This window comes from Sphaeramia orbicularis, chromosome 4, assembly GCF_902148855.1.
Source record: "Sphaeramia orbicularis chromosome 4, fSphaOr1.1, whole genome shotgun sequence".
Classification (NCBI taxonomy): domain Eukaryota; kingdom Metazoa; phylum Chordata; class Actinopteri; order Kurtiformes; family Apogonidae; genus Sphaeramia; species Sphaeramia orbicularis.
This window is the reverse complement of record NC_043960.1, coordinates 17,665,924-17,683,292: the sequence shown is the minus strand read 5'-3', so window position 1 is coordinate 17,683,292 and position 17,369 is coordinate 17,665,924. Positions and strand designations below refer to the sequence as shown.

General features: G+C 36.9%; 1 protein-coding gene across 1 annotated transcript in view; it reads right to left on the bottom strand.

The window, feature by feature from the left end:
* Positions 1-17,056, bottom strand: part of LOC115417437 (regulator of G-protein signaling 5-like) — a 40,708-nt gene extending 23,652 nt beyond the window's left edge. The window contains exons 1-2 of the mRNA XM_030131358.1: positions 17,052-17,056; positions 9,544-9,547 (exon numbers count right to left, since the gene is read on the bottom strand). Of these exons, the coding sequence (XP_029987218.1) occupies positions 9,544-9,547; positions 17,052-17,056 (9 nt within the window). The remainder of the gene's footprint in view (positions 1-9,543; positions 9,548-17,051) is intronic.
* Positions 17,057-17,369: the final 313 nt, after the last annotated feature.

Here is a 17,369-nt window from a genome sequence, read left to right as displayed (position 1 = left end):
CACAGATTTTGTTGTTTTATTTGCTTAGCAACCAACACAGTGGACGCTTATGCATCATCCCCATACACTGACATTCAGACCATTACTGTAACTTTACTGTTTTGGATAAACCTGATCTGCACTAACATATTTGAGTATAAATCAACTGCTAATTATTATTACACTGTAATTAACAGGTTTTTTTTAAAAAGAAAAAACATGTTGTTTTTTTTTGCACATTATCTGAGTGTGTAGTAACTACTATTATAGTATGTTAAAATGTGAGAAAACATCAGATTAGCAGCATTAAAAATGTTTTTACTTCATAGTTTTCACACAGTATGTTGCTTCAAAAATTAAACACATGGTGTCCAGCTGAGTGGACATTTTTGTAACTTCTTGAAAAATTTGTTCATAAAAAAGTTCAATCACATTGTTTTTTGTTTTTTTTTTTCTTTGTTTTTGCCTAAAGAGGAATAAATACACTCAGAAAAAAATCTTGATTAAGGTTCTCCTGATTAATGCTTGAAAGGGTTAAAGTTTCCATGAATTTTTTCATTAAATCTTTTTTTTCCCCATTTACTTATAATGGGCGAAATTTCACATGTCTCTAACAACAAAACTACTGGTTGAATTCATACCTAAATGTGGCTTATAGATTGCCAGTGACCCAGAATGGATGTGGTTACATTTTGGGAAAAGTAGGTCAAAGTTAAAATCCTTTATTAATTTTTTAAAAATCTTTTTTTTTCTTCTATTTACTTGGAAGAAATTTCAAATGTCTATAAAAACATCAATTTTGCTTAAATTTACTTCAAACTTGGCACATATATAGAGCCAATTGAAATGCTAACATCAGCACATGTATAGACATGATGACATCAGCTGGATCGATGCCAAGATAAGCTACAATACGTGCGAGGGGCGGGGTTTGTTGTGCCTGGCACCACTTGCTTTAATCTTGCAATGAGTTTGACTAATAATTCAAATACAGATACAGGTGAACTTTACTGATACCCAATGGAAAATTCACTTTTTTTCATCAGCTCAAAAGACAGAAAATAAACAAAAATGAGCGATCATCAATCCATGAATCATCAGACTGAAGTGTTGTAGACTCTGAGGACAGTGGGCATGAAGGGTCTTATAAACCTCTCAGTCATCTAAATGATGTTAGTCGCCCACTGCAGCCGCTCTTCTGCTTTATCTGAATGACATGAAGAGGATGATCTGGATTTTCCAAAATGCCCTTCACTTTCCTCAGTGTGCATTTATCTACCAATCCCCAGTAAGTCCAGCTTCTCTGCAAAATCAGAACCAGCCTTTTTTATCACCGATTTAAAGTTAAACATATGCAGCAGCTCAGGATATAAAACACAATAGATTTGCGTAAAACACAAATACAAAAGTAATATACCAGGCAAAAATTAGTTATAATGTGCAAATGAGTTCACAAAATACAGTGAATTAAAGTTAAAGGATTAAGAGATGGAAGGTGAGTAATTTTTGACATGGCATAGTCATTCAGTTTTCAGTTTTAAGGTTCTTTGTAAAAAAAAAAAAAAAAATCCATGTAATGCAGGCAAAGACAGACACTAAAAGCCTTCAGCAGAAACACAAGCGACATGTAGCTGGAGCCAGTCATCGGATCAAGCTTTAAAACAAACAAACATTGAGAGTTCTTGTTTTATATTTAATCTGAGATGTCTCCGGCACTTCTAGAAGTTCAACCTATCTGTGGGAGCACTGTGGACAGACGTTTCCACAGCACTGCAAAAATCTAAATCTTCCCAAGTGTATTTTTCTGATTTCTAGTCAAAATATGTCATTGCATTTAAAATAAGACATAATCACCTAAAGAGTAACTTTTCAGTGAGATATAAGAACTTATTTTTTGACAATAGATCTTGAAAATCTTATTTCAAGTAATCTTACCAAGATAATTTTCACTTGCTCCATTTGGCAGATTTTTTTGCTTACCGTACTTTCCAGGCTACAAGTCGCACCTGACTATAAGCCGCAGGTGTCCACGTTGTGACATGAGATATTTACACAAAAAGATGGTAAACAGACAGATTATTTAAATATTTATTTCCGTACCTTAGCTGCTTTTTTCCAAACAGTGCCTGTAACACGGCAGTAAAACGGCAGCAACAAGGCTGGTTAAAAAACCCAGAAAAGTCACTGATCACTATCTTCATCTTCCTTGTGCGCATTGAAACCACTGAAGTCGTCTTCTTCAGTGTCGGAGTTGAACAGCCTCAAAGGCTCCATCACACACCTTGTCAGTCTCTCTTCCGTTGTTGCTCTCAGTGGCACTTAGGTGCTGCAGCTCTATTTCCTTCTTGGACAGACAGATTGATTGCTTTTAACTTAAAAGCTGCATCGTATGCATTTCTTTGTGTGTTTTCTATGATGAGGGTTTTGCATAATATGCAAAATGATTGTTAAAAGTTAAGCTTAAAACTTCTCCTCTTCGCATCACCTCTTCCACCTTTCTGTCTCGCTTTTGCGCTTCCTGCTAGAGCGCCCCCTGGAGGCCGTTAGCCTGTAAATATCTATACTTGAGCCGCATCGTTGTATAAGCCTCAGGGTTCAAAACAAGAAAAAAGTAGCGGCTTATAGTCCAGAAAGTACGGTAATTCAAGCAAAAAAATCTGCCAATGGAACAAGTTCTTATATCTCAACGAAAAGTTCATCTTCAGATGATTATGTCTTATTTTAAGTGTGATGAGATATTTTGACTAGAAATGAGAAAAATACACTTGATAAGATTTTCATTTTTTCCAGTGTATTGGTTAATATCAGGTTGTTTCCCCATGTGCAAAACGAAAACAAATCCCTCTGTCCCAAAAATATTTGCCAACGTAATATTGCCATAACATCAATCAATCAATCAATCAATCAATCAATCAATCAATCAATCAATCAATCAATCAATCAGTCAATCCCTTTATTTGTCCTCAGTGGGGCAATTATTGTGCAACAGTGGGAGCAACACACAAGTACACATCAATCGACCAAATAACATGAATACATAATAAAATAAATATATTCAATCAGTAAGGGTAAAAATATAGATAAAAACATAAAAATAAAGCCACAGGATTTCAAACCAATAAAAAACCAACAGGGTTAGAATCAACACTCCTGCATAACCTGCACTTAATCACCTACAACTGGTTTAGAAAAATTCAAATAAGACAGATAGTTTTTCCCTTATTTCAGTGGATTGAATGGCAGTTATTAAAAAAAAAGAAAAAAAAAAGTGAGACTACAGTTCAAATGTACAATGACTAGAAATATTTGTGATGCCTCAAATGTTCAGCAGATAAGATAATAATGTAAAACAGCCTGAGAGGAGACACATTCTGCCCTGTCAGGCAAATTAGCTCAATACACAGTCACCGATATCAGCATGAAATAATGAAAATAGGGCAAAAAGACTGTCAGCAGCATACATTTTCTGCATGATGTGGCTTGAAACACATTATTCTAGAGTAATGGAAAAAAGAACAAAATAAAACAAAGTTTGCAAAATAAAACAAAGTTTTATAAACACTGTTATTTGATGCTTGAATGACTTTTCCCCCTGGGTGACTGATTTATGCTTAGTTTGTAAAAAAGGGAACAGAACATTGAAAGTAAACAAATCTCAAACTGTTTTAAAGGAAGCTCATGAGATGAAGATCTATAACTGTGAACCGGAGTCACATTGTGAACATCCCTGGAAAATTGTAATTTCACAGAGTTTAACACTACTAACAAATAAATAAACAGCACTTGATCCAAAGAACATTCAGAAATCTGAAAAAGAAAAGAATCACAAGCTTCTGAGACAAGTCTGAAATATGCTTTGGGCCATGATTTGCAGCCTGTTATTTAAAGGAATCCAATTGTTGGTAAAGCAATGTAGGAGAGAAAACAGGTTTGAGAACAGTGTTATTAATGCGGCTTCCATTGCAGCCAGACAATAGAGGCTTTTTATTCAGATAAATGCAGCACTTATCAGAACTGACTAATATCAGTCTGTCATCCATCTCTATCAATGTTTTTATTCCACGACCAATAACAGAGCCTTACACAGCAATTTGCATTAATTGTCTTGTTTGTGTTTGTTTTCTGACAAAGTCCCTGAAAGCTTTGGGAACTTTGAGAAGTCATTTATAACAATGATTTCCAGCCAGGAGAGGGATAATTGTAAATGGGATTTACTCAAAAAAAAAAATTAAAAAAAAGTAATAACACTTGACAGTACATGTATTTGTTAACCCATAAAGATCCAGTGCTACTTCTGTGTCAGTTCCCAAGTGAAATTTTCTCTATATCTATCCTTTCTTAAGTGATTTACAACCATTTATTACAATATTATCCTCAGTATTTTACTCTCTCTAAGTGAGAATTGTATATTTTCCTATATTTAATTGACTGATCATGTAAATGTTCATCAAAACTCAGATAAAAGTTGAGGGTTATTATGTAAAAAACAGAGAAAACTGCAGAAAAAAGTACCTGTTGCAATAAAATATATCATTTACTGAACATAAACCAAGTGTGTCCATCCACTGTCATTGATCCAACTCCATTGGTTTTGCTGGTGAAGCAATGCTGTAGAGCCTCTGAGCGTCCAAATGGGTCATCTGATGACCATGAAAAGATGAACAACTGTAATTTAAACCAGTTATTTACATGGATTGATAGGATTAGTGGATAACAAGGTATTAAACATTTTAGATCAGTACAAAGTTCTGGATGATCACGGATGTTTGGATGGATGCTGCTTTTGTGGCAGTTCCCAGATGATTTTTTTTCTCTCTATTTAACCTTTCTTAGGAGATTTATCACAATTTGTTTTAATATTATCCTCTATGTTTAGCATTTTCACTGTAAATCATGTATTTTCCTATATTCGCTTTTAAGAGTTAAATCAAAGGTTATTATATTAAAACAGAAAAAAATGAAGGAAAATTACATAAACTACACATAAACCATGTGTCCCCATCCACTATCATTTACACAGTCCATGGGTTTTACTGGTGAATCAATGTTGAAGAAGATGACAGTGTTTCCACGGTAACTACGAAGCCTCTGAACATCCAAATGGGTCATATCTGATGACCACGAAAAGATGACAAAGTACATTATTTACATGTATTGATAGGATTATTGGATCAACAGGTATTAAACAGTTTAGATTAGTGGATGCTTTTGGTTAACAGTGGAGGTTTGGATCTTCATGGGTGAAAGTGCTTTACAAAAATAAAAGACAAGTCATGAATACATAGAATGAAGATTAAAAACAGCAAAATATAGAATTTTAAATAGACTACAGGGTGGGGAAGCAAAATTTACAATGAACATTTAGTTGTTTTTTCTCAGCAGGCACTACGTCAATTGTTTTGAAACCAAACATATATTGATGTCATAATCATACCTAACACTATTATCCATACCTTTTCAGAAACTTTTGCCCATATGAGTAATCAGGAAAGCAAACGTCAAAGAGTGTGTGATTTGCTGAATGCACTCGTCACACCAAAGGAGATTTAAAAAATAGTTGGAGTGTCCATAAAGACTGTTTATAATGTAAAGAAGAGAATGACTATGAGCAAAACTATTAGGAGAAAGTCTGGAAGATACTATTAAAGAAGAATGGGAGAAGTTGTCACCCCAATATTTGATGAACACTTGCGCAAGTTTCAGGAAGCGTGTGAAGGCAGTTATTGAGAAAGAAGGAGGACACATAGAATAAAAACATTTTCTATTATGTCAATTTTCTTCTGGCAAATAAATTCTCATGACTTTCAATAAACTAATTAGTCATACACTGTCTTTCAATCCCTGCCTCAAAATATTGTAAATTTTGCTTCCCCACCCTGTATTTAAAAAAAAATTGAGTTAAAATAAAAAGAGAAGAGTGCAGATAAAAACACTGCAGTTGTCATTTGCAGAGCTGAAAAATGTTTTCAGCTTGATCAGAGCTGGGGTTTGTCTAGATTTTCTTTGGAGAAAAATCAGTCTACAGGCTTTTATCATGGAAATTGATGAGGTAACATATGAAGAAACAAACCAGTACAACACAGCTGCTGCACAGAAGCTCAAAAGCATGCATAAATCTTACATCTTGAACATTTCGTTTATACAAATACTTAGAATTTAGTGGATAAGTGAAGTGTTTTTTTAATAGCACTTGTATATGATGTATATTCACTGTTCATACAAAATACTTCAATACGTCAAATACTTAAACCACATGCTCAAATAAATCTTCTTCTTCTCCTTTTGGCTGCTTCCTTTTAGGTGTCGCCACAGCAAATCATCTGCTTCCATCTGACCCCGTATCTCCTGGGTCTTCTACCTGTATGTCCTCCTTCACCACATCTATGAATCTCCTCTTTGTTCTTCCTCTTTCCTCTCTCCACCTTCATCATCCTTCCACCGATATATTCACTATCCGTCCTCTGCACCTGTCTCTCTCAGTAGTTGCTTTTCCATTGACCCTCAAGTTGCGTGAATATAACTTGCGAATAAAAATTTACCTAATGGAAAACTGACAATTTCACCAAAACTCTTGTTTTTCCATTAAAAGTTTTTGTGCTGGCAAGAGGTGGTTTTTCGGGCATAACGCAAATGGTATATCATGCAAAACTGCAATGGAAAGACCTTTTTCCGCAGCTAGAGTCTTGTGAATTTAAAAAAAAAAAAGGATGTTGACGGACATTACAACAAGTGAAGAAGAAGAGTTTTAAAAGAAACATGGTGTGGTATGTGTGGACACACCAGGAAACTGAATGATTTTTTAATTTAGAACGGGATAAAGGGGTAATATATAAGAATAATAAATATATCCAGAGTGTGATTTGTAAAAAAAACAGGGGGGGGGGTTGTCAGAGCAGGGGGTGGGGAGGCAGCAGTTATATACGTGGGGGTGCGGTCCATAACTAACGTAACTAATGCTGGTGTGAAACGAAAATTAAACTTTACATACTTTCAACATCCAACTCCCGGGCTCTGTTCCTCTCTTATAAAGCTGATCTAACACGAAATTTTCACAACTTCCAACCTGTATCCACTGGACACACAAATGCTGGGCCCCAGGAATTTGTCACGTTTACCCCCTCTTTACAGCGCCCCAGTGCATGGGGACGTTCATGAATTCTGACACTGTCCACAGTTCAGTTCAGGTGAACGTTAGTGCCAGTAATGTTGGATGGTGTAGGTGAGGATAATGTAGGATGAAATTCATTGAGCAGAAGTAGGGATGTAAAAACCAGAGGGGGGGGGGGGGGGGGGGGTTGATCACCCCCATCCTCTCCAACAAATCCTACCCCGAATATATCTGTAAACCAACACAATATTTACATCCGTCACCATGTTTATGGAATGACTTCTCGTGTCATTTTGCAATGATAACTTAAAACTCTAAACTTTAAAACTCATTGACCTTGTGGAATACAAAACTATTCAAATAATGTATAAAGCAAAGAATAACTTACTGCCGGGCAATATTCAACAAAAGTTTTGTGAAAGAGAGGGAGGCTATGATTTAAGGGGGAAGTTAAATGTAAAGATTCATAAAGTACGCACTACGTTAAAAAGTTTCTGTATCACCATCTGTGGAGTAAAATTGTGGAACAAATTGTGTGTGGAAATTAAACAAATATCAAACATAATTCAGTTCAAAAAAAGATGTAAAAAAAATGATTCTTGAGAGGTACAGTATTTAATAATGACAATAAGGACTGTTTGTTTATGGATGATGTACTGATAAATAGGCTGTAATTATTGAAGAAAATGGTTGAATTGTTGAGTCTACTTGTATGACTGGACTGCCATGATCATATTGTTGGGTGTAATTCAGTTACTGCATTATGTATTTGTTGTGGTTTGATGTTCATATTAGGAAAACATTATTGTTTGACTCTTGTATCAAGTTAGCGATAAAGGTGTAAAAGTACTGAGGGGTAGGATTAAATAAGTTCATACTTCTTCCTACTCCTTTTCGACCATGCAAAATTCAGACTTGTATGTACTTGGAGATAGATTCTGTCCATTTGAATGTTTTATTTTGTTTTTATTTTTTTTATTTATTTTTTTTTGCATGTTCGAAATAAATAGATAAATCAAATCAAATCAAATAATAAATAATCATTGCATTTCTGATTTAATGGAAAAAAACGACATTACGCACTTCTGTTTTTTTGACATTTAGTAAATATCGGTGAAATTTTGCGCAGATGTCCAATGGAAAAGCCACTAGCATCTAACACACAATAGTAACCTTGTCACCCCTGAAGAAAATTCCAACATCTTCATCTCTGCCTCCTGCCACATGCTAGGACGAATAATATAGTAATATATGACGACAACAGGCACCTATCCTTTCTCTCTGCTCTTACCGACATAGATTTCAGCATGTTCACCGTCTGATGACTTTGTATACAGGGAGGGCACATTACCTGGAGGATGTGAACAGTCCTGTAATTTTGTATATTTGTGACAGTTCAGCTTCAGCAGCAGCACCCCACAGATGAAGTAAGGATACAAAGTTATAGGAGTTTGCTTTCATTATAGAATTTCCTGGAAGCCTCAGTTCAGGAGAGGACAGGCCTTTGAGTGAATGTGTACTTAGGCCAAAGGCAATAGCTGGACCATTGTTCAAATAAACCTGCACCAGTTGGCATCCAGGTGCTGAATTTACCATGCTGAGAGAAGCCCTATGCTCAATTTATGGTTGTAATGGCCAACTGAAGGCATAAACAACACCATAAAAACTTGTTTTTCTAAATGTAATGGTCACCTAATGACACCCAAAAACAAATATACTCTGTGAAGATGCATTTAATGAGCAATTAACAGCTTCAGCAAGTATCAAATATACTCTAGCTTGACCTAAACCTTTTTTTTTCCAGCATTGTTTTTCTCTTGGATTTCGCAGTCGCTGAACCTGAGCGGTGTAATTGTGCAGCTTGATGAAAGCATTTTTAAAAGGGCCTTTGTTCATTGAAAATAAATGCTCACACTAATGATTCAGTTTTAGGAAAGTTCGAACAGATGTCACACACTGGAAACATCCTGCGGTGGCTGATCCTTCATCCTCACATATACCTGCTCTGTTTGTTCACAGTAAAGCAAATAAAGCTACACCTACTTTTATTTCACTGATATTAATTATTAACAACAATTACATTTGCATTTCGTCACACCCCCCAGTGGTCAATGTTAAACATAGAAAACTAATATTTCCGTGTCATCTAAATCACTCTTTTTTTCCCACCAATATGCACTTTATTTGTGTATCAGTTTGCATATTTCACTCCAGCTGATGTTTAAATGTGATAACTTGCTGCACACAGACGGTGGAGAAAGTGTCACTAGGGTGAATGGAAATCAGTGGTTACAGTTGTTTTTGCTTATTCATAAATTACCTGAATGTTTGCTGCTGAATTAGACCTCCCAATGGAGCTGAGAGAAATGCAGCGCCTGGACTCATGCCTATTTAAAAAGGCTTATAACTGTTGATGTGGATGTTTTTTTCTTTTGGAATTTGTCCTTTTCTACTGTAGCACTCTGAGATTCACTGATTGAAAAGTCTGTTATAAATAAAATGTATTATTATTATTATTATTATTATTATTATTATTATTATTGCTATTAGATGTCTTGGAAGTTAACATCGGTTTCCACTTGGGATTACTAAGCCAGCTCTTAAACTTTTTTTTTTTTTTTTTTTTTCAGTTTCGCATTGTGTTAAACCACTGGTTCCCTACCGGGGTGGGGGGGTGCAGTCTCCCAGGGGAGTATACTATAGTGTAGTATAGTATAGTATAGTATAAGGAGATGCAGCGGGAACCCCCCCCCCATGTCAAAATGCAAGCAGTTGGACGATTACAGTGTTTCTCAACAGGGGCGGTACCCCCGCGTTAAGACCTTGTATAAGCTCCGAAGTATAACAGACACATAACCCCCCCCCACGCCCACCATGTCCTCCACATACATCCAGGTTTGGCACGTACCTTTTAGAATAGTGTAGGGAAAAAAAGGGGAAAAAAAAAAAAGAATAGCGTAACACACTCCCCCCCCCCCTTCTTCCCCAGTGCCAAATTTTGTCAGTGATGGGGGGGGCAGGAAGCTCATGATGCCTTTCGTGGGCCTTTGTTCAAAAAAGGTTGAGAAACACGGCATTAAACTGATGCATTTCCCTCTCTTAAGTTATTTTCTCTGCTTCTATCCATCCATTTAGTAAATTCCCACTCTTGTGTGTATATTCCCATATTCCCCTGTTATACAACCAGACCATATTTGTATGTAACCATGCATCTCATCTCACGGACATTCCTAAACAACTGCATTGCAAATATTATATTAATAATGTAGCATCTCATTTTCAGAGGGGTCACACAAGGGGTACAGTTACAACACCAATACAAAACATATACTGCAACAACTCTGCAGTTTAAATTAAAAGTTTTAATAAATATGAGAAAATCTCCTGCATAAAATTTACTGTAAACATAATAAGTATCTTGATTTTGTTGAAGGATGCGTTTCTTTTTCTCTCGTTAATAGGTAAGAGGAGGTGGATGGTGAATACAGCAGATAGATGACATCATGAGTACAAAAACAATGCTTTTAGTTCACTTTAACAAATAATATTAATAAGAGCAGAACATTCTGAGTGTTTTTGTTTGCATCTTTGCAAATGTTAATGTTTAACCAAGTGCTGGTATCTTTCCATTAAACCTGTTAAAGAATCTAAACATAACAAGTTTAACAGTAAACATGACAATGAATACACTTTAGTTAGGGGTAGAAAAGCCTCATGATTTATTTCACAATTAAATACACCATGAATCATTTATAAATGCATTGTCTTACATACACTACAAACAAAAAGTTAAGGATATTTTTACATTTTTTGGGCTTTTTTTTTCAGTTGGGGTTCTTACACAGTGCTTTTTACTTTTTTGTGTGTGAACTGAATTGAAACAATTTTTTAATGTCCAGACATAGTTTTATTTACAAATGGCAAAAATGACAAAAAAAACAAAAAAGAAATCCTTAACTTTTTGTTTGTAGTGTATATCTAATGATATTCTAAAGCAGATTGCTAGTTCTTTAGTCAAAATAAAACAGAATCTCTGTCATTTTGGCTATGCATGGATACACACAAGAGCAGGGGTATTCAAATCCAGTCCTCAAGGGCTGGTATCCTGCATGTTTTAGATATTTCCCTCTTCCATCACACTTGGAAGCCATTACATCGTTATCAAACTTCTGCAGAGCTTGATGATGAGCTGATCATTAATTGAACCAGGTGTGATGGAAGAGGGAAATATCTAAAACATGCAGGATACCGGCCCTCGAGGGCTGGATTTGAATACCCCTGCACTAGAGCTTCACTTGTCACAGTTTGTTTCTTTGCCATTACTTTCTGACCCTGTCACTTCATTACAATCACTGTTTTCACCTGGGACTCTCTGCTGCTGTCCCCTCCCTCACCCTGCTACACCTTTCAGCCAATCCTTTTCCACCCGCCCACTCACTCAGCCACACCCACCTCATCAGCCAACTCTGATCACCTGTGAGCACAGCTGCAGCTCATCAGGCTACTCGTATATATTCACTCCTCTGCTATACCAAACACTCCTGTTCTGTTCTTCTGCTTTATGTGAGACTCTTCACAGTTACATTCCTGCCTCTTCTCTGCTACCAACCCACACCCAGAGTCCTCGATATGTATCAGAGTCGCGACGCCTCCATAGACTCCCGTTGTCAATGAAATGTGCACCTTCTTTTGGATCATGGAGGGGCCAATAGTTCCAAACACTGAGTGTAATGTCATCAGAACACATTCATTTCAATTGCAGCTGATCTAGCAACTCCAGCGGTAAGTTAATAAGATATTGTCATCTTTCAAATTATCGAGTGTATTTCCTGTATTAGCGGACGTTCATGTTGTAAGTTTAGTTGTCTTTGGTTAGGGTTTGTACAAATTTATATCTTAAACAGCTGTTATGTTCACTTGTCAGCTGTAGCCCTATAGTTTGCTAGCTGACTTGGACAGCTGTTGACATTTAACCACGAATTCTAGAGTTTTTATGATAAGGTAGCGTTAGTACAAATGTCATCGGTAGGTTTCATTTTAGTTGTTTTGCTGAACCTGGTGGTGTTTGGTTAAGTGCATCAGCTGAGGTGATGTGCTAATTAGTGGGAGAGTTGCTGTAGAGCTGAGCTCTGCAGATAAAAGTTCATAAACCCTTTCACGCATGAATTGTGAGAACCTGTGTCAAGATTTATTTTTTGTTTTTATTCCTCCTCAGCCATGAAAAAAACAATGTGATCGAGTTTCTATGGCGTTACAAAAATATCCATGCATTTAATTTTTGAAGTAAAGAAACGTGTTTAAAACCCAGTGTCAGAAAGTAGTATGAAAATAATGAAATAAAAACATTTTTAATGCTGCTAATCTGATGTCTTCTCACATTTTAACATATTCTAATGCTAGTAATACTCACTACATGGAGATAATATGCAAAAAAAAAACTTTTTGTCTAACAAATAACAATTGATTTACATTCAAACATGTCACTGCAGATCAGGTTTATCAAGAACAGCACAGCTGCAGTAATGGTATGAATGTCAGTGTATGGGATGATGCATAAGTGTCCACTGTGTTGGCTGATATGGAACTAAAACAACAAAACCCATGAATATACAAGAGAACAGCTGGAGAATAACTGTCCACTGTAGTGACCACTATGCATGAAAGGGTTAAAGTTTAAGTAGAGTTAAAGGAGGTGAACCTTCTGTCACTTTGCGTTTGTAAAATCCGACTCATCCTATAAGGATACTGTTGAGTTTGAGTTTGCTAATGTTGAGTTTTTAATGAGTTTGGTGTCCATACTAACCCTAACATGCTAAGTTAGCCACTATGCTCTCCGCTGGTTAATGCTGTATTGTGTGTGTGTGTGTGTGTCATCAGAGCAGAGCTTGGCAGACAGTGTTCACAGCTAACCACTGTTTTCTGTTTGTATCTCAGTCCTATAATAGTAAAACTTAAAAATGTTAAATTGTCTATCTCCTTATGGGTACAGTACAACTGCAGAATGAATGAACTTGTAAAGTTAGCACCTCTCACGTAAGTAGTCTATCCAAGCTAAAATTTAAGTTTTCAAAGTAATAAAGTCAGTCCTTTCAGTGGTCAACCCCACTACTTAAAAGTATAACACACACACAACAGTACATACGATAGTGACACAAAGGTTGTGTGTGGTTTATTTTCAGATTTGCCATGCTCACTGCTGTTTCTCCCATTAAATAACATGGGAGCGCTCAGTTTGTTGGGACCTATTCAGGCTCACATGAACCACGTGATCACCTGAGCGGCGACATCAAAGTGTGTCATAACTCTCTTTATAGGGCTCTCCCCTGACCGTCCTTGACCTGTTCTGCCTGCCTGTTAACTTGGACCCTGCCTCCCTGCCTGCCTCCCGGTAACCCTCCCTATCGTCAGTCCTGTTCCATGCCACATCGCCTGTCTCCTGGTCAGTGTGCTGATCCTCAGTCCTGGGCCACAGTTTATTGCTTGTCTCCTAATTACCTGTCTGCCTCTCACCTGGAATCACTTCTCTTAATCTCCTCCCCCCTACTGAGGGTTTAAATAAATAAAGACACTGAAGTGATTATTGCTTCTGTGTTTTGCAGTTGGGTCCTAACCACCCCTGTGAAATCACTATGAAAATCAAAGCTGTTTAACTCAGAAAAGAGCATTATTATCACAACAGTATTGAGAAATGAAAATAAAAAACGATTTTGTAATGATATTAATGGGCACAGATAAGCGGCACTTATGTTGTCACTTCCTGAGATGGGAGACTATTGTGTGTATTAAAACCTTATGTTACAACAGTTGACATGGTATTTGCCATAATCACTGTTTTCAAAGGAAGGAAATGAAATATGTTTGTCAAACTTTTTTTTTTTGCCAAACAGCATGTAATCTCAGACGTTACTCATGAATTACAATAACGCACCACACACTCGAGTTCTGATCTCAATGTTATGACTCCTTAGTCCAGATGATAGAGCCGTTCTCTTACCATTTTCTTGTTTTCCCACATGGTTAAAGGTCAACAATGAGACAAAATATGCAGTCAAATGAATGTGTGGTTTTGGATGTCTATGAATTGGAGGAAAAAAATGGTGCACAGTGATGTCAACAGGAGACCTGTGGTTAAATCAGAAAAAAAAGCCTTATTGTTATACTTCCTTTGGTGAACTCAGATCAGTCTGGAGCTTTGCAATGCTCCGGGTCAAAAGGCTGGCCAACACTGCAGAAGTATGATGTCTTTCTTAATAAAAATCTCAGTTACTAATGATTTTCAGTCTGTATTGAGCAATGAATGTTTCCAAGGGCTTCAGATCTTGATGTTATCAGTACAGAATTTATTGTATTGTTCCTAATGATTCAAACAAATTTAACTTGACATGTCTGTTTTTATGGCCACATATGTCCTATATCCATTATCATGTCAAGTAGCGCTAGTATAAATGAGGTCAACCTTAAATATGTACAGCAGTAAAATGCAACTTGCATATGAATGCATCAGTAAAAGGAACACAGAACGTCAGAGACCATTTTACTGCACAGAGGCTGCATATTTTATACTTCAAGTAGTTTTCAATCCCCATGACCACAAATGCACATAAGTGAAATGGAAAAATAAGACCGTATAGTATTTGATTGTAGCTTCAAATGATAGGTCAAAGGTCAATGATGTGAAGAGTTGGTCTTTTTCTCAGTCCATTATCACTTTGGGGAAGATTCAGAGGCTTTAGTCCAGGGGTGTCAAACTGATTTTAGTTCAGGGGCCACATTAAGCCAAATTTGATCTGAAGTGGGCTGGACCAGTGAAATAATAACATAATATATAAATGTCAACTCCAAACTTTCCTCTATATTTTAGAGGGGGAAAAAGCAAAATTCTGCGATGAAAATATTTACATCTACCAACTATCCTTTAAAACAATGTCAATAACATGAACAACAGGGCACGTTTTTTGTAAAATGATAGCTTGTTTTAATGTAAATACAGTAAAATGAGATGAAAATGTTTACATTTACAAAGAGAAAAATTAGGAGTTGTATTTATAGGTTATTATAATGGTATTTTACTGATCTGACCCACTTGAGATTAAATTGGTCTGTATGTGGAACCTGAACTAAATTGATATTTTCAGTGTAATTTTTGCATTTCACAAATTCATCCCAGGGGCCAGACTGGACCCTTTGGTGGGCCAGATTTGGCCCCCGGGCCGCATGTTTGACACCTCTGCTTTAGTCTGTCATGAAGTTGAGCGGCAACAGGAATAAGGGCATTTTCACACAGTGTGTCAGAGTATGTTGGACCCCAAAATTTTATCAATCTGAATGCAAACGTACTGTGTGCGAGTATAGTAACCCAAGTCCAGCTAAGAAGGTAGCCCTGGGTATGGACTACGTGGACTCAGCTATGGTACACTGCAGTGTGAAAGTGATCCGTAACAGAGAATGGACGTAACCTAATCACCACTCCGACAACGCAAGTGAGTTAATCACCATGAGACCATAGACGGCGCTCCTGTTGTCTCCTGAAAAGGCCTCGGCTCCACATGGCACAGGCTTGCCTTATTGACGAACCACTCTGAGATATATTGGGGACAATGAAGGTCGCTCTTCTTCACTTTGCCTCTAACACACCAACAGATAGAAAAGTATTGCCTGTCTTGCTGCCATTGTAGAAAAATGAACAGAACAGTCGCTCGGTTGATGACGTAGGGGTTTGTTTTAATCTGACTTCCACATTTGTTGGACAGTGACAATTCCTTCCACATGGCCACCTACTGTTTCACCCACTCATACTCGGGCACGGGCAGCAGTACGTGCTTGTAAGTGCAACATCTGCAGGAAAAGTGTGAGTGTATCAAAGTACAGCATGGATGTGGATACCTAGTCTGAAAACACAGAAGTAAACTTCATTTACTTTAAGCTTTTTTGAGCTGTATTTATATTAAACTAGCACATTGACTCATGGGGAACAACAAATCCAGATGTGGTAGTTTTTGTCGGGGAGAGCTGACTTTTGGGAAAAGATGTTGGTCTACATTTTATAAGTACTAATATGAAAATTATTAGGTAACTCATTCTTTAAAATTGAAATGACAATTAATATATTAATACTGAAGTTAGTAAATGTGTCTTTCCTGTTTAACTTCATTTCCCATCATGCAGCGTGGTACTGCACTTCCTGTCAACTGTCATGGCCATAGCAATGGGATTGTAAGGCTATTGTTTTCCAAAATTACTAATATCTCCCAAAATATTGGTCCTATCAACATGCTGTGTTTGCTAGTCTCTTCCTTGACCAAAAAAACTTAAATATGTGACACTGCAGCAGTCGGCTCTTTCCTGGATTTTGTGTGATGCCTAAGACGCACACACAGAGTCCACTTCCCTTTTATAATATTAGACAGATTTTGACACTACATCAGAACGTGTCCAGCCCAGTCTGTGCCAACTACTATATTTGATGTTTCAGGTCCATGTTTATTACGCAAAGCAACAATAAACATGGGGAATTGCAGTGGTTAGCAAAATATGCGATAGAATCTGGCATCCCTGCAGCCATCTGGAAGACTAAGAAGTTCAGAAAATGAAGGAATTAATGAATAGGCATGGGCAAATTGGAGTATGATACCATTGGTTATCTATTCGTTTTACCTGTTGACATTGATGCACAAAGGCCAAGAAGTTCAAACATGGAGAAAAATATCAGTTTAAAAATACCTGCAAGAATGTGAATAGGGCATAAAAATTCCCAATTGTTTGAAACCCAATTTAACTAGCCTGGAATCACCAGATTAATTCTTAAATGACAGTGAGTCTGAGACCCTCCAAGGTTATTAACAGTCTCAGACCAAACTGTCGCTTCATGCAACTGGACAGAAATACAGCTAGTCATAACAAAGATCATAGAAGCTAATCCTGGATAGGTATCAGTCACAGGTGGCAGCCCGACATCATATCAAACCACATCTGAACCTCCCATAGCAGATAAATGGTTGTTATTGGCTCTACCCAAATTAGACCAATCTAAGTGAAAATCAGTTTGAATGGGACCAGTGCCAGACTGCAAATATGTCTGGTTCCCAGGCTGCAAAATAACCATTTTCAATCACCGAATCACCATTCTGATGAATGAAATGTACCATTTTAACCCATAAAGACCCAGCACTACTTCTGTGGCACTTCCCAAATTAATTTTTCTCTATATTTAACCATTCTGAAGTGATTTATCACTGTTTATTAAGTGACATATCAGCATTTATCCTAATATTATCCACTGTAT